At 56.9% G+C, this 15887-nt stretch overlaps 7 protein-coding genes across 7 annotated transcripts; 5 read left to right on the top strand and 2 right to left on the bottom strand.

Annotated features, from left to right (window-relative positions):
- Positions 1-569: 569 nt before the first annotated feature.
- On the top strand, positions 570-1732 carry BKA78DRAFT_377732 (uncharacterized protein; the record flags this gene model as incomplete). The annotated part of the gene is made up of 3 exons (XM_066892885.1): positions 570-799; positions 991-1203; positions 1297-1732. The coding sequence occupies 3 exons, from the start codon at positions 570-572 to the stop codon at positions 1730-1732; spliced, it is 879 nt and encodes a 292-aa protein (XP_066748625.1).
- Positions 1733-3170: 1438 nt separating this feature from the next.
- On the bottom strand, positions 3171-4302 carry BKA78DRAFT_278973 (TPR repeat protein-like protein). The gene is made up of 2 exons (XM_066885598.1): positions 3823-4302; positions 3171-3774 (listed from the first exon to the last, which is right to left on the bottom strand). The coding sequence occupies exons 1-2, from the start codon at positions 4259-4261 to the stop codon at positions 3263-3265; spliced, it is 951 nt and encodes a 316-aa protein (XP_066748624.1). The 5' UTR covers positions 4262-4302; the 3' UTR covers positions 3171-3262.
- Positions 4303-5674: 1372 nt separating this feature from the next.
- BKA78DRAFT_293238 (uncharacterized protein) lies at positions 5675-7579 on the top strand (the record flags this gene model as incomplete). Its single annotated transcript, XM_066886181.1, has 1 exon — positions 5675-7579. One exon carries the CDS (start codon positions 5675-5677, stop codon positions 7577-7579), a length of 1905 nt encoding a protein of 634 aa, XP_066748623.1.
- Positions 7580-7730: 151 nt separating this feature from the next.
- Positions 7731-8503, top strand: BKA78DRAFT_307772 (uncharacterized protein). The gene has a single exon (XM_066887892.1). The coding sequence runs from the start codon at positions 7924-7926 to the stop codon at positions 8455-8457; it is 534 nt and encodes a 177-aa protein (XP_066748622.1). The 5' UTR covers positions 7731-7923; the 3' UTR covers positions 8458-8503.
- A 1813-nt stretch (positions 8504-10316) lies between these two features.
- BKA78DRAFT_91002 (uncharacterized protein) lies at positions 10317-11331 on the bottom strand. The gene is made up of 2 exons (XM_066893948.1): positions 11163-11331; positions 10317-11101 (listed from the first exon to the last, which is right to left on the bottom strand). Exon 2 carries the CDS (start codon positions 11003-11005, stop codon positions 10484-10486), a length of 522 nt encoding a protein of 173 aa, XP_066748621.1. The 5' UTR covers positions 11006-11101; positions 11163-11331; the 3' UTR covers positions 10317-10483.
- A 1077-nt stretch (positions 11332-12408) lies between these two features.
- BKA78DRAFT_350560 (DUF636 domain-containing protein) lies at positions 12409-12895 on the top strand (the record flags this gene model as incomplete). The annotated part of the gene is made up of 2 exons (XM_066891020.1): positions 12409-12484; positions 12540-12895. 2 exons carry the CDS (start codon positions 12409-12411, stop codon positions 12893-12895), a joined length of 432 nt encoding a protein of 143 aa, XP_066748620.1.
- Positions 12896-13999: 1104 nt separating this feature from the next.
- Positions 14000-15486, top strand: BKA78DRAFT_246868 (uncharacterized protein; the record flags this gene model as incomplete). Its single annotated transcript, XM_066884254.1, has 2 exons — positions 14000-14131; positions 14182-15486. The coding sequence occupies 2 exons, from the start codon at positions 14000-14002 to the stop codon at positions 15484-15486; spliced, it is 1437 nt and encodes a 478-aa protein (XP_066748619.1).
- Positions 15487-15887: the final 401 nt, after the last annotated feature.

Here is a 15887-nt window from a genome sequence, read left to right as displayed (position 1 = left end):
AAGCACTGCATCGAAGAGAACATTTTTGCGCCTCACCCAGTCAGCCTCTGTGGCTATGCGGCACATGATCCTCATCAGTAACTCCTTCCCATCCGTCCTTCGACAACATTCAAACTAGCGTTCGTTTTGACAGGGGCGCTAGAGTTGCCCTAGAGGACCCTTTCCCCTATTTTTACTCCGCCAGCGCGTGTACCGGCTCACGAGCGAATCAGAGCTCAGCCCACTAGCTGTTGATGGTCTCGCCTGGTCGCTCACCAACAACCGCTGGGCTGGTAGGGCGTACTTTGGGGGAGTTATCGGCTGACGGGTCCAGCCACAACAAGAGAACGAGATGGCGACGACGCCATTCAAATGAAATGTCTCACGCACCTGCCCGCTTTGGCCTACCTGTATACTCCTGATGTCTACAACCAAACTCCTCCCTCGCTTCTTCTTCACCTCGAATCTCAACGTCTTTCCGTCGTCGTTACTCCACCACGAGACCAGGTCATTGGCGACGCATCGACTGGCGGAGCGCAGCCGACTCGCATTCTTTCAGCCCTCGTGGAGTCTCGCGGACAACACCAAGCATGCCCCGCTACACGCACGACACGTCGCCATGGCTCAAGCGCGTCCTGATTCCCTTTTGGGTGATCCGCATCATCCTCATGGTGCTCATCGCCATTAGCTTTGGCGTTGGGCTCGCGGTTATTGCCGTGAATGCCAAAAAGGAAGATGACAACGACGACGATGATGATGGGACGGTGACGAATGGGAATGGGGATGGTGATGGGGTTAGGATTCGCGGGGGGCAGATTGCGTGAGTGTCTCTCTCTCTCTCTCTCTCTCTCTCTCTCTCTCTCTCTCTCTCTCTCTCTCTCTCTCTCTCTCTCTCTCTCCCTCTTTCTCTCTCTTGCCATGCGTTGCATACGATACTCTACTCGCTGTTGTCGACAACAGTGGAGAGGGAGTGTTGGATTCCAAGGTACTCTTTGCTAACTTCAAGCTCAGTACCATCGTCGTCTTCTTCGTCCTTGTTCTCGTCTGCCTCACGCTCGATATCATCGCCGTGGTCAAGCACGCACGGCACAACCTGCGTCCCAAGACCTTTCTCATTTTCAACGCCGTCCAGACGCTCTTCTGGGCCGCGGTGCTGGTTATTGATATCGTCAGTGCCGTCCGCACGAGGAGTGCGCTGAGCTTTTTGTTTGCGTTGGTTGTGTTGTGAGTGCTCCTCATCCATGTCTCGCATTCTCTCAGATATGTATCGCTGGTGTTGGTGTTGGAAAATGCTGAGTGCTAACGCGCGTTCTGCAGCGCCCTCTTCCTCGGCCTCCTCATCTACGCCATCGTGGTGTACCGGCGCGCGCGCCGCGACGCTGCGCGCGGGGCTTATGTGCCGACTGTTGTTAACCCTGCTGTCGACATGCACATGCAGGCCGCGATGCCGATTACTGCTGCTGCGCGGTCCCCTACGCCGTCCAGTGGCAGTGGGAACCCGAATCGCCTCTCCGCGCGGTATTATTCGGCGGCGGGTGAGGCGGAGAGTGGGGTTGTGCAAAACGCTTCGTATGACAGTCCTGGGGAGACGGCGGAGATGGGTGGCGCTGCGTTGACGCCCGTCGGCTCGCCGTTTGCCAGTCAGGGCCCGTATGCGGTGGAGCAGGGGCGTGGGCAGAGCCCGCATATACCGCCGCCGCAGCAGCCCGCCGGACAGGGGTATGAGGACGCGATTGAGATGGGGCGGAGGTAGACGAGGTGGTGATGGCGCGGGTGGCGTGGTTTGGGGGTAAGGGGTAAGGGGTGGGGGCGTGAGAGGGTGGTGAAGATGGTCTCTCTCTGCTATTCATAGGTTTATGTAGTTGAGTTGGATAGATGGGGGTGGGGTGCGACTAGGTAGGAGTGAGACCCGGAGAGGGGAATGAAGAGCTTGATGAGGTTTGGGGTCTATTCATGTTCGATACGCTTGCTTCTCTTGCAGTCAAGTACTTGGCAAACAGGCCTGCGTGACGTGTTGGTGTTCTGGCATTTTTTGCACCCTGGCGCAGGGTTGAGGGAGGGAGGTATTGTACATGTAGCGACCATGTAATAGCGTCTCGGGCTTCATCATCTCGCCCTGATTCGACTTCTGGTCGACGGTCATTTTTCGCTTCCTGGGTTTCTTGCTTTGGGACTTGAGTTTGCGGGAAGTTTTTTGGGGGTGCAGGGGTATGGACACGTTGCGAATGAAGGCACTGCTCTCCTCTTTGGTGCTCTGCTCACTTCAATTCCATGGAAAGGGGAAAGGTAGGTTTCCTCCTCAATCTTCCTTACCAAGCGAAACCAATCCAAAATCTACTCGCCATCAATCAGTCAATGGTTTGGAGTGATCGAGCTACTAGCTAGCTCCTCAGTGTGAGAGGTGATGCTCGGGTATGGTACGTACTGTGTCTGCCGCATCTTCTGAACCACATGTAATTTTGTATCTATGGACAGGCAGAATGTCGCGGCGCGGTGGGGAGAGGACAGTTCGGCACAGCGCGCTATCGACCAAGTAGCCGCACACGTACCCAAAGCCGTCGACATGTATATATGAAGGCACAACCTCAGCGCCGCGGCGTCTTCGTCGCGCGGACAGCCTGCCTAGAGCACATATGGTAGGTCGAGGGCCATGCATCAACGGACCGGCAGCAGTGATGGTGGTGGTGCTTGAACGGCGATGCCTGCCTGTCTGGCATGCGTCCCGGAGGCACCACACCACCACGTGTGACAGACCCACCGTTGGACGGGAGGGCGGTCCCTGGAACACAAGAGCCGCAAAGATTTCCGGGTGGCTGAAGAAAGCGACAGGAACGGGGAGTTTGTATCTCATTGGCGGCGGGTGGCGGGTGGAGCAGAAACATTCTTTATGGCTGTGATGCAAGGGGGCGGCGCGGCGGCCGGTGGGTGGGTGAGGCGTGAGGCTGGTGCCTGGTATGCGGGTGTGGATGCTGAGGGAGATGCAGGTACGGGTTTGGGGGAGGGGATCTGGAGGTGCTGGTGGGCTGGTATGTTTGGCGAGTGAATGATTGGTTTGACTGTTGCTGGTGTTGAGGCTGGTGTCTCTTGTCTCGTAGAAAACATTGGCGAGAGCCGAAGATTCGTAGATTTGTTTCGAGGGTCGCAGCAGCTTTTCGATGGTGGGCCAATCAGGGACAATTTGACACTAAAGCTTGAGTAAACAGTATTCTTATTTATTCTTGTCTAACGCCTTGAATTTACTTCTGTTGCTTTACAAAGGCTGACACAAAAGCAGAATGAGGATCTAAGGCCGGTCGAACTGCTTGAGCTCTGGCATCCGTCCGAGGCCGCCTCCAACACCTGCGCCGCTCTCTGGTGTTGTCTTGCCTACCTTGGCCTCTCCAGGGTGGACACCGCCGGCACTCCGGGCGCGGACATGCTGCCGGAGCATCTCGAGAATCGGCGAGTCTTTCCATCGCTGAGGGACAGGCCGGTATGCAGGCTTAAAGGTTCCAACCGTCTGTGCCCACTCGCCAGATCTGGGCTTTCCTTGCCTCCAAGCATCTGGGTCGGCCGACTTTGTGGGGGGTGCGCCTTGGGCTGCGGGCGTGGCTGCGTCGGGACCTGCGCCCTCGGCCGTCTCAGCGGATGTGGGAGCGGGCTCCTGTGTCGCCCAGTAGTAAATGTCCCAGTCATTTTCATCGAGGAAGCGGTCGTAGTCCTGGAGTTGGTTCTGCGTCATCTTGCCCAGGTAGGCGTCGGCAAACGTCGAGAGGAGAAGGTCGCTTTCGAGGATTCCGCGCTTTCTGCTTTGGTCTGCAAGAAGTCAGAAGGTACACGCCAAAATGTTGGAACAATACTCACATGTTAACCTGGCTCGCATGGTGTTGATGTCCTCTCCAGTCCTCCGAATCGGCTCAATCTTGAACTGAGCGCCCTCGAGCTCGCCCACACCCAGCTCAGCCATGGCGGCAGCATCAGCAGAGCCAGCCTGCGTCCCGCCAGTCATGGTGGCCGTGTTCTTGGGCGCAGCGTCCTTGGGCGCAAAGTTGGGGTCGACTGAAGACAGCATCTCGGGCGGCGCAGCATCTCGACCAACCCGCGGCATCTTGTTGGCAATGGTCGACGTGGTATTGGTCAGATGGGGGTTGAGCGGCTTCTCGGTCTGCTTCTTGCGCCATTCTGCCGTCGTGTCGTTGCCGCGCTCGTTCAAGTCCTTGAGTCGCAGCGAGGAAGAGCTAAATGGACGGGCCGCAGAAGCGAGCGTCCTGGAGGAGCGCACAACGAGACGAGCGGATGCCATATTGGAGAGTTGTGGGTTGTAGAGCGCACCAATTGAGAGAGTGTTGATAGTAAGGCCCAAGGGAGGATCGTAGTCGTTGACATCACCGATGTTTTTTGGCACGTGACTCGGCTCTCGGCTCATCTAGTCGCGGCATCTGAACGACCGCCGACCGACTCCCAATACCACCCTCCAACACTCTCACCACCACCACCATCATTCTTTCCATCCATCCATTGTTGCAAACCTCCCAAGACGACAATCTTGGCGTTGGCCATGATGAAAAATTTCCAGAGGCTTGTAGTGCCGTGGCACGCGTGAGATTGGCCCAGCGGATGGATAGATGGCCCCGATCAACTTCAATGCTACGGAGCGTCAACCGTGGATGTCGACCGCGCTGACGAAATGATCCGTCAACTCGCCTTCGGTCTGCTGTGTTTCAGGATGTCGACTGGAAAAAGTGTCGCTGCATTGGGCTACGGCAAAGCAACCCTCTGGACTAGGAGTAGCATTATGGACCTCTCCGACTGGCCAATCTATGTCTCCCCACCCCGCTGGACCACATCTTTGGGAATCTCGACATTATTTCTTTGACCAAGCACAAGTCTCGGCCGTGGCATGACGGGTGGCTCTATCAAGGTCTTGGCGCCACTGGCTTAGCGCACATTCCTATCTCCACACGCACGCCGTTTGCGGCATTCCTCCCTGTACCGGGCGGCTGGAGAAAGAACAAGTCGGAGGCTAACCAACGGCATACTCTCTCGCAACTACGGGCTGAGTTATCATGCGTTTTCCGACAGACGGCGCTAAACCACCATCCCACATCTCTCGCTATTTCCGTCGCCCTACCATGGATGACAGCTGGTCCCTTGGGCGTCTCCTTGACTCTCCGCCTAAGCTTCATCCTTCCCAAGGCTGTTGGTGACGTGCGTACCGAGCCTATTTCTCATTCCCAATGTGGCTATTTTTCCTGGGTTGGCACTTGATTGCCGCATGCGGAATGCTCAAACCCCAGCACCCCCAACGTCTCGCACAATGTGCAAAGGAATGGGTGCCATGTTCAGCCTCTTTTCATCATTGTTTGACACTTTTGAAGTGTTGGTAGAGTTTGCCCCAGTGTCAAACCCGTGGTCACGGGCGTTTTGCTTCAGCATTCCAGAGGGCTGTCCCTATCCCAGAGGTAAATGCTCTGGAATGCCTCGTGTAGAAACCGGAGGCTGGCGGCTTCAGGTAGGCTCTGTATATATCCTGCGGGAGTTTGATTCTGTTTGTTTGCTCATCCTCGTGATTCTCTTCCAGTTTGCACCGTCTGATCATCCTGCACGTTCTCCTGCAAGGTACTCTGCAGGAACTCTGCAAGGCACACTCTTTGCCTCGTTGTCCCTCGTTACGTACCCGACCCTGCGTCTCGCCCCCGGCTCTCCTTCCACCGAAATGGCCTCTTCACCACGGCTCCGACACGCTTCCAGCGCCGTCCCCCTCCATCACGTGCAAGGTCGATCCTGTCGCGCTGCGGGAGATATCGCCATCTTGCGGCAAGACTTTGACATCCCGATCCGGCCACAGGACAAAGAAGGCAATTGGGCTGTTCCGTATGATCAAATCTTTGATCAGTATGTCGACACCGATTTGCTGGACATGAACAGCGACAATACCGCCGAAGGAACCAGCTCGGATGACTTGAGCAATCTCTTTGACGTCTCTTCTTCGAATGGGAGCTCGGCGGCCAAAACATCCCCCATGCCCCATTGGGACGCCCCAGGGCACTCCGAACCACAGAATGGCTCACAGCAGGCGTGGAGCTATATTGGCCAAAACGTAGCTCAGGCCGCGCCCCAAGGAAACCTAACTTCGATCTACCCAGAATCTCACGGGAGGGTTGCGGCCTCCGACCCTGGTCTTTTCAGCTTCGACCAGCCACCCACTTGCTCTCCTCAAGTACCCGCTGATCCCTTTGCCTTTTCGTCCCCCTCGTCACCGAATCCTGCCGCTATTGCTTCATTGAAACCCGCCAAAAAGTTCAACAGTCTGCCCATCCGTGGCAACAAGAAGCAGACCCCCTCCGTCATCCGAAGAACCGTCTCCAAGGGAAGCTTCTCTCCCAAGATGATGCGATCAACACCATACCGGACCGGATATCAAGAGATCTGGGCCAAGCGCGTTGGCGCGCCGCCTCTCTCTCCGCCACCTTCAACAAAAGTTCCACAGGAGGAGGCGACGTACGGCTACAACTTTACGCCCAACCTACCGTACACCAACCCCAACGAGGTCGCGGACCTCGATCAGCAGCTGTCCCTCGCAAGTCAGCCATACTCGAACCGCTCCCAGATGCAAATGACTCCCGTCGCTTCTCCCAGCACACAGGATGCCAGCAGCACGAGATCGTCGTTTCACGCCCCAACCGACCCTTCAAACAATCCCTACCCGATTCATGAACTCGGAGAGGCTCTGGCGAGTCCTCCCCAAACTGGCCGACTTCCGTCCTCAACGTGGAACCAAAACTCGACTGCTGCCTTCGACTTTGGCTACTCGAGCTCATCCGACTATCAACCCGATCGTGACGCCCAGGCCTGGTGGACGCCTACAACCACACATGCTGCACCGCAAGCCACCTATCCCCCCGCCCGCACAGACTTTATGGGTGTCAGCTCCGCCCCATCAGATCTCGCCACTGGCGGCCTCATGATCAATTGCGAGCCAGCCGCCATGGGCAGTCTGCTCGACGCCCATGCCCCTGCCGGCCCTGGCGACGGCGCCCCTTTCGCCAACTCGTCGCCAGTCGTATACCCAGCGCCAATGTTTGGCAACACGACTCCTCTCGGGCCTCCCCACAACTCTCCCTACATCCACGCACCCCCTCCGCATCCACCAACGAACGGACACGTCGGCATTCCGCTCGGTATCCAGCCTCAGCGCGTCACTCCTCCCTCTCGCAGCCCGACCAATTCCCCGCCGACGGCCCACCACCCCTACGCCATGCGGTCAGCGCGTCGCGACTCGTCCCAAAACCACGCGCAACCGCGGCCGCGCTCGCATCACCGGCGCAAGTCGTCGGGCCACCAGGGCGGCGGGTCCGGCGGCTCAGCGCCGCGTCCCGCATCCGTCGGTTTCGTCAACTACACGCCCGACGACAGCCGCAAGATCCTGACGGGCGTGGCGCCCAGCGGGTCGAGCAAGACAAAGGCACGGCGCGAGAAGGAAGCCGCGGAGAAGCGGCGAAGATTGAGCCAGGCGGCGGCGCGCGCTATCCTCGAGGCGGGCGGCGATTTGGCGACCTTGGAGAGGGAGGGCTTGCTATGTCTGCCCGAGACGCAGGAGCTACTGAAGCAGGCGTCGTGAGTGGCGAGGTGTTCGAACAAGACTGGAGATGAGAGTGGTGACGGACGGTGCACATTCATGTCGACAGACAGACCGACCCTCCTCCTTGCCCTTGCGCGTTGCGCTGGCAGGAGGTCAGTCAGTCAGCCTACCCCTGCGCTTTGCGCTGGTAGCTGCACGGTCGAGCTGCACGGTCGAGCTGCACGGTCGAGCTGCGTCCTGTTTCCCTCTCCTCTCCTCTCTGACATCGCCATTCGCCCATCCCTTTCGCAACCCTTCGTCCCCAAACCTTCACGCAGAGAATCCGCAAGCACCGACAGACGCCATGTACAATACCACATTTCCTCTCTCTCTCTCACTTGCTAATGTCTTTGCCACCGTACCGGCGCTTGTCCCTTCTCTTCTCCACTGCACGGGCTAATCTTTCGACACTCTGTATGTATCCTGGGCAACCAACACCTCGCTCCCGCCTTATCGGGCCGATTTTTCTTTTCCTCCTTCTGCCGTTGTCTTGTCTGGTTGTCTGCTCATTTGCGTCTCTCTCATTTCCCTTTTCTTCATCTTTCGATTCGTCAGACACAGGCACAAGAGTGGATGGAGAGAAACATCAAAAGCTACCTTACTTTGTCCACCATCTTTGTCCACCCTTCTTCATCTGCGCCATCCATCCATCAATGAATGTACTGTACGGCGAAGCAATTTCTGGCGGAGTAATGGCGGCTTTGACACTGCTGCGAGCTGTGGCGGATTTGGGCAGAGGTTGGAATTTTGCAGGACTGATTGAAACAAGGGGGGAGAAGGGCTCTGATTTTCGCGCGGGTGAACAGACAGTGAAAGGGTCAAGTGAACGAACGACCAGAGAGCGCTCAGGTGGACTGGACTGGACGCGCGGCGTGTAAAGCAAAAGATTGAAAGAATCAAAGAATACTAAGAAGAGAACACCACCTCATCGTTTCCGCGTGCAATGTTCGAGCTCACGGGGCGGCTTGAAGGCGCGTCGAAGTGCGGCGATTGACGTTGCTGAAGTTGGGTTTACGGATACTGGACCGCGCCGACTGAGATGACGCGCGAGGATGCGGCACTGCCAGCCCACCCTGGCGGCATCCACTGCATCGCACACTTTCCGCCTCGCGCCTCACGTTGGCCATATCAAATACGTACTTGAAGGCAAGAAGAGAGTTTTCCTCTACGCCCGCCCGGCCGCTCGCTCGCCCCCGCCGTATTCATCCCTGAATTCCACTCTTTGGAGTCGACGTCGACATCGGCCGCCGACATGGCGTCGTGACGGGCTTGTCCGGCGCACACCGCTGGGCAGTGACGAAGACGACGATGACGATGATGGGGCGGGAGCAGGAAAAAGAGCGTCGTCGAGTATGTAGTCGGGCGAATACATACCTGGATACCTAGAGCACTCGCTTCTTTTTTGACTGGAGCGCCCAGCGAGCTCAGCTCTTGACTTTCCTTGACAGTACGTGTGCGAAGGTCCGGCAGGGTCGTGTCAACCAACTGATGACATTTCCTTCGCTCCCGAGCTGGCTGGGTCAATGCTTTGAAACCACCAATCGACAGGGAGCTTGCAAGGCACGAAATCCACGGCAGACAAACGCGCCCCCATATCGCACAACCAACGCGCCAACTAAGCGCGCCTTGGCCTCCCCTCTCCGCCTCTTTAGATGCGTCATGCCGCTACCTACCTACTCACCTGCCTATCTGCCTCCACAAGGCCTGCGCCCGCTGGTGGCGGATAACAGCATCATCATCTTCACGGGAATAACAATCCAGCCACACTGCAGCCCATCCGTCGGCTCGTCCCGAATCATGAGTGCGCCCGAGGGTCCTTCCCACCGGCGATATGACCAAAAGGGGGATGGTGCCTGTGGCTTTCAAGGAGCGTTCATTGTTGCCACCACAAATACATGAGTGCGCCAGCCGTGGCGCCACTGTGGTGGCTGCGGGGGATGGCTGTAGCTGTGGCGCTACCTACGGGACGGGGGGTTTGGGTTTGGGTTTGGGTTTGGGTCGTGGAGTGCGGGGAGTAGTGATGAGGCTGATGATGCGTGAGCGGACAGATGGTAGACGGGTGGGTGGGGCTTGGAATGTAGGAGCGGTTGATTAGGTGGCTGCCGTGATTTGATAGTGCAGGAGTACCTATGTGGACGCCGAGGGCAGGATTACTTGAGCAATGAGCGCGGTAGTGACGTCTGCGCGAGGCTAGCAAGGAGGAGGAGAAAAACCAGATGACATTGCGAGGAAGAAGGGGAGCATGTGTTGCCGGAATGACAATTTGCGTCCATGTCCTGGGCGGTTTAGAGGTGGCATGTTGTCGCAAAATCCAGTCGTCTCTAGAATCAGATTCAGAGAAAGTCTACCAAAGACCGGTTTTCTGCTGCGACTCTGATCCCGAGACGCATAGTCCACGTGCTCCAAAAAGACAACATTTCTGGGACGCCGACGCGGGATGAAAGCGTACATGCCACGTGTATGAGCGTTTAAGGCGTTACTCGAAGTCATCTTGGGATGCAAAGCTCGTCGCTGAATTGTGGTTCGTCGAGTCTGGTGTTATGGTGGACGGTTGCGGAAGTTGGGTGTCTTAGGGGGAACAAAGCTGAGCGAACACTTCCAGTTGACGAGCGTGATGGTCATTCTCAACTCTCGACTCTGCTATCCAGCTTTGCGACGCTGCATGGTGCTGCTCCAACGATTGAAAACAAGGCAAAAGTTGACAAGAATAAATATTCTCGGAAAAGAACTCGTCCGGGTTTTGGTCTTTGCTTAATCTGGTCGAACTTTTCAAAATGCTGAAAATTATCTCTCCACGTTGACCAATACAGGCAAAACTCAACACACTGGCTCTTGGAGAATCTTCCCAAAAGGACCCAGTCAAATGTGTGACGGAGCTGCACTTTCGATTCCTGTGTGAGTGGCCTACAAACGAGCAATATCAGCACGCCACTCGATTCTGCGCGCTCCGAGCCCCATGAAGCGGTGTAATCCAAACAAAGCGATCCGCGTCACATCCAAGCTCTGCATGATCCGCAAGAATTTTCCCATGCCTGCAGAGACGCAGCAACAAGCGGCGCTGCTGCAACGGCGTGCCCCGTGACGAGGGAAAAATGGCCAAAAAGCGTCACGCCAAAAAGGGAAATCTGATCCCCAAGCCACAAAGCTTCTTGTCCCTACTGTAACACGAACGCAAAATCGTGCGTGGGCAGCAGCATGAGGCTCGGCGCGACCCATCTGCCGTCTACCGCCCGTTGCAACGTCTCGACGATCAGATATGTCGGAATCAAGTCTAATTGGGAATGAAAAAAAGAGGCGCGGAGCACACAGTACGCGCCCAACAACTCCGAAACTGGTGGCAAACAGGCGTTTCGAAGATGATCGATTGCGCGCCGTATTCACCCGACCGAGTACAGGAGGAAAAGGTTCCATCGGCGTGGTTTGCATTGCTTTGAGGCTGCCGGCTCGACGCGGTCCCACCGCACGCTGAGTGAGCGATGTCGAGATGCAGGAATCAGCTCATTCAGCACTGCTTCAGGGGAACTGCGGCAGTTGTTGACAGCCGGGCTCGATTGAAGAAGATGCGGGAAATCAATGGGCCTACTTCAGTACTCCTGTATTTCGATTCCGAGCTCTTTTCGGTGGCCAAATGAAACTTTTGGCGCGTCGCCAATGCGAAAGCGAACTCGATACCCTGTGGAATGATAAGAGCGACATCACATCGCACCAGTGTAAGTTTCGGGGCGGCGCTGTTGAAGCCATGTTGAAGCCCGATGCAGATGGTTTTGGAAGCAGCATGGCCTGACTGCGCCGTAGACTGCGTGAGGTACAAGGGGTAAGCAGGTATTACAAACAAAACGTGTTCTGGAACGGCTGCATAACCTGCGATTTCCGATATCTCGAAGTCCCTTCGGGCCAACGAAGCCTTCGAAAAAGGAAAGAAGCCACGAAGGAAAGAACGCGCGATAGGGACATGAGTGCCGCATCATCGTCAGATACCGCAGCAATGGTGTCACTGCTTGCGTACGAGTACGAGAAATCATCACCAACAAAACCCGAACTTTTCTCTGCTCCACCATCGCAGACCCAGGGAACACTGGGCGCGGAAAGCCAGCGACGGATTGACTTTCGTCTGTCAACGGGTACAACCGGTTTGACGTGAGCACGCCAGATTTGTCCCCGGCGGCCATTGCGCTGGGCGACGGCACGGCACGCGGCTGCGCACCCGCTACGTATCCCCTTTCCCAAAACGGCGCAAAAGAGGAAAAGCAGCGAGCGCGACGCCATTGGACATGAGAGGATGATGTCGTCGAGTTTGCCGCGCGGGGACCCTGGATAGCGACAAGCGGGGCATTTCGCAAAGGAGTCGCAAAGAGAGGCAGGTTTTCCAACAGACTCTTCGCAGCGCAAGCTGAACCCTGTCAGCGATCATTTGCGGGGTAGCTGGCAGCAGCAATTTTGGACTCGAAGCGGCCCCCGTCGCAGGGGGGTGGACAGGGACGGGGCAGCGGGAAATGCTCAGAGGCTCGTTCGGATGAGGGGAACGTGAGGGGCATGCGCGCTGTGGACCAATTGTTTCCCAGCCATGACCAGGAAACGAGGAAGTTTCGGGGCGGGAGAGGTGGATAAAGGGACGGTGACCAAGTCGGGAAGAGAAAGTGATCGCGCTGACGATTTGCTTTGCCTGGATTTTGCATTATCGCGTGCGTCTTGCCCTACTTGCTGCCCGGAAGTCAGAGAGAAAGGAACTGCCTGCTCGTCCCGTCCGCCGTCTGACCTGCGTCGATTGTGTATAAAAAAGAGGAACACCGCGGAGAAAACTCGTCAGAATGTCTGATCGCTTGGCCAAAATGTCTGCTCAATTCAGCGCCTCGTCCGTCACCAAGGGGAGTTGTATGTGTGGAAACATTGAGTACGAGTTCAAAGGTATGTCGGCCTTTTACTTGCACTCCAACGCATACCATTCACTGACCCACGACAGGCGAGCCGAACGGCACAGCGCTCTGCCACTGCGTCGACTGCCACAAGTGGACCGGCGGCGCCTACACCTCCAACGTGCTGGTCAACCGATGGAACTTTAAAGTGACCAAGGGCTCCCCCTTCACGTACGACGCCAAGGGGGCTTCGGGCAAGATCAACCGCCACTTCTTCTGCGGCAACTGTGGCAGCGGCCTCTTCGCCGAACTCGAAATCCTGCCCGATCTCACCATCATCAAGAGCGGTGGCCTCGACGGCGGCGCCAAGGACCACCCCATTGGCATCGAGTTTTACTGCAAGGACCGCCTTAGCTACGTTAAGCCTGTCGACGGCGCTACCCAGGAAAAGGCCTTCGGATAGGATGGCGGATGGCAGGATAAGGAAGAGGTGTGGTTTGCGGTTGGCGTTGTAGTGGAAGAGGGGCATGAGCGAGCGGAAGCATGAGCGAGTCTGACGGCGGGTTGTGGAGTTGAGGCGGCGGCTGTTGTATGAATTTGGCGAACGTTGAATGTTGAGATCGGGAGTAGAGAGCTGCTGTTTTGGATGATGACTGATCGGAGTTTGTCAAGGAGGTTCCTTCTTTTGAGGAAGAGTCAAAAGTCGTTGGCCTTGTCAGTCCTTTTGCGGCGGTCTTGTTGTTGCCAGCTGCGACTCAGTCGAATAAATCTTTGCACTGATGTCTTGTCCCAAGTAATGAAGTCGATCCTTTGGTGCGTGTTGCTGCAGAAAAGACATCAAGATTGACCCATGATCAGTCAGCTTCCCGGCTTGAAGACAGTCAAGACTGCTAGGGAGTCTCCTGAGCTCGACAAGGCTGATAGCGGTGGATCGCTCTCGAAATGGGCGCGGATGTCCTGGACAAACAAGGCTTTTGGAAAAAGTTTTGGAAGTCCCGAAGTCGATGGAGGGCACATGAAAGACGTTTTGCATCCGGGACCGAATGAAAAGTGACAAGTATAAGTAGAATTTCTCTTCTGCCGTCCACCAGAGCCCGGAAGAACCAGAATGAAGAAAGAAAGTCGCACTTTGATTTACAAACAGATAGTCGAAGTGGTACGTCAAACGACTGGGCAGCGGTAGGAAAACATGCCACGGGTGTGCCTGTCGCAGTCTTAATCAGCAAAATAGAATAAGGATGTCTTCATAATCCGTCGACGATATCTCGACAATCTGGCAATGGTGTTGTGTTTTCCACAGGCCATCGCAGAAGCCCGCCAATGAGGTCGGCCGCAGCGGTGATGACCCGACGCAAGCCGCAGTAGCTCGCAGCTCACCCGATGGACGTCAACACCAACAATGCCCCGCCTCTCTCCTCGACTCCCCCACCATACCTTTCTCTCTACACTCCAGTCCACCCGATCCAGCCTGCCCAGGAGCTGTGGCTCGAAGAGACTCTTCAATTCCACGCCGTACCGCCGCACCAGCAAGCCCGTTTGGCCCTATCTCTACAGCCCGTTTAAAAGCATGGCGCCGTCGCTCGATCCCTACTTCAAGCAGGTCGACTCCCTGTCCGAGGCCTTCATCGACCGTCTCCGCAAGGCCGTGGCCATCCCCTCCGTCTCGGCCGACGAGGAGCGCAGACCCGATGTCGTCAAGGTTACAGCCGCCGCCCTATGTTAGACAACACCAGACTTACAACCGCGTAGATGGGCGAGTTTCTCGCCAGCGAGCTCAAGACGCTGGGCGCCGAGGTCCAACTTCGCCCGCTGGGCAAGCAGCCGCACAAGGAGCACCTCGAGCTGCCACCGGTCGTGATCGCGCGCTACGGTAACGACAAGAATAAGCGCACCATCCTCGTCTACGGCCACTACGACGTGCAGCCGGCGCTGAAGGAGGACGGCTGGGCCACGGAGCCGTTCACGCTGACGGTCGACGACAAGGGCCGCATGTACGGGCGCGGCTCGACGGACGACAAGGGCCCGGTGCTGGGCTGGGTCAACGCCATCGAGGCGCACCAAAAGGCCGGTGTCGACTTCCCCGTCAACTTGCTCATGTGCTTCGAAGGCATGGAGGAGTATGGCAGTGAGGGCCTGGACGACTTCATCCACGCCGAGGCGGACAAGTTCTTCGCCGACGCCGACGCCGTCTGCATCTCGGACAACTACTGGCTGGGCACCGAGAAGCCGTGCCTCACGTACGGCCTGCGCGGGTGCAACTACTACAGCATCGAAATCAGCGGGCCCGCGCAGGACCTGCACTCGGGCGTCTTTGGCGGCACCGCCCACGAGCCCATGACGGACTTGGTCAAGATCATGGGCGGCCTGGTCGACTCCAACGGCCAGATTCTGATTGACGGGCTGGACAAGCTGGTGGCGCCGCTGACGGACGAGGAGAAGTCGCTCTACGGCGACATTGCCTTTACCATGGACAACCTGTATGAGTCGCTGGGCAGCAAGACGGGAATCTTCAGCGACAAGGAGCGCACGCTGATGGCGCGCTGGCGCTTCCCATCCCTCTCCCTCCACGGCGTCGAAGGCGCCTTCTCCGCACCAGGCGCCAAAACCGTCATCCCGGCCAAAGTAATTGGCAAATTCAGCATCCGCACCGTCCCCAACATGGAAATCGACGCGGTCAACGCGCTGGTCGAGACGCACGTTAACAAAGCCTTCGCAGCGCTGGGCTCCAAGAACACGTGCAAGCTGGTCAACCAGCACAGCGGCAAGTGGTGGGTGGCGTCGCCCAAGCACTGGAACTTTACCGCGGCGGCAAAGGCCGTCGAGCGCGTGTGGGGCGTCAAGCCCGACCTGACACGCGAGGGCGGCAGCATCCCCGTGACGCTCACGTTCGAGCAGGCTACGGGCAAGAACGTGCTGCTGCTCCCCATGGGCAGCAGCACCGATGCCGCGCATAGCATCAATGAGAAGCTGGACCGCCGCAACTATATTGAGGGTATTAAGTTGCTGGGCGCCTATTTGCACTATGTGGCCGAGGAGCCCATGAAGGACGCGTAGGGGTAGAGCGTACCGGAGTAGCTGGAGCAGAGGACAGGATGAGGAAAGGGAATGCCGTGACGAGCCATGTTTCTGACCATGTATGGAGAGCGGTCGTATCAAAAAATGCCTTGTGGTAACTTGAGCCAACAAATGCCAAACCCATCTCACATCTGCTTGTCCACAGGTTGTCGGCGTCGACCTCACGCACACCAGTCCTCTCCTTTCTTCTGCATCCCAGTGAGTCAGTCTGTGATGAAAGCTCACACCAACATAGCCCTATTCAGACGCATCGACGTAGTGGGTGTGCATCTAGAAGTTCTTTTTGTGATCTTTTATGAAAATTTGCCATCCCATGATTGAAAATGCCGCTCCCCTGACCCCTATTCTCATCCATCTCATCTGTACAGACAGTCCCCCCT

The sequence above is a fragment of the Phyllosticta capitalensis genome (assembly GCF_038381095.1).
Source record: "Phyllosticta capitalensis strain CBS 128856 chromosome Unknown BKA78scaffold_2, whole genome shotgun sequence".
Classification (NCBI taxonomy): domain Eukaryota; kingdom Fungi; phylum Ascomycota; class Dothideomycetes; order Botryosphaeriales; family Phyllostictaceae; genus Phyllosticta; species Phyllosticta capitalensis.
Note: the sequence above shows the minus strand (reverse complement) of the source record. Positions and strands in the feature narration are given on the sequence as shown.

Excerpts from the sequence above, each read along its gene's own strand:
- BKA78DRAFT_278973 (XM_066885598.1), bottom strand. The coding sequence starts at position 4,261 with ATGGCATCCGCTCGTCTCGTTGTGCGCTCCTCCAGGACGCTCGCTTCT. Across the intron at positions 3,775-3,822 it reads CATGCGAGCCAGGTTAACAT|ACCAAAGCAGAAAGCGCGGA; the intron begins GTGAGTATTGTT and ends GACTTCTTGCAG.
- BKA78DRAFT_307772 (XM_066887892.1), top strand. The coding sequence starts at position 7,924 with ATGTCTTTGCCACCGTACCGGCGCTTGTCCCTTCTCTTCTCCACTGCA.
- BKA78DRAFT_91002 (XM_066893948.1), bottom strand. The coding sequence starts at position 11,005 with ATGCAAACCACGCCGATGGAACCTTTTCCTCCTGTACTCGGTCGGGTG.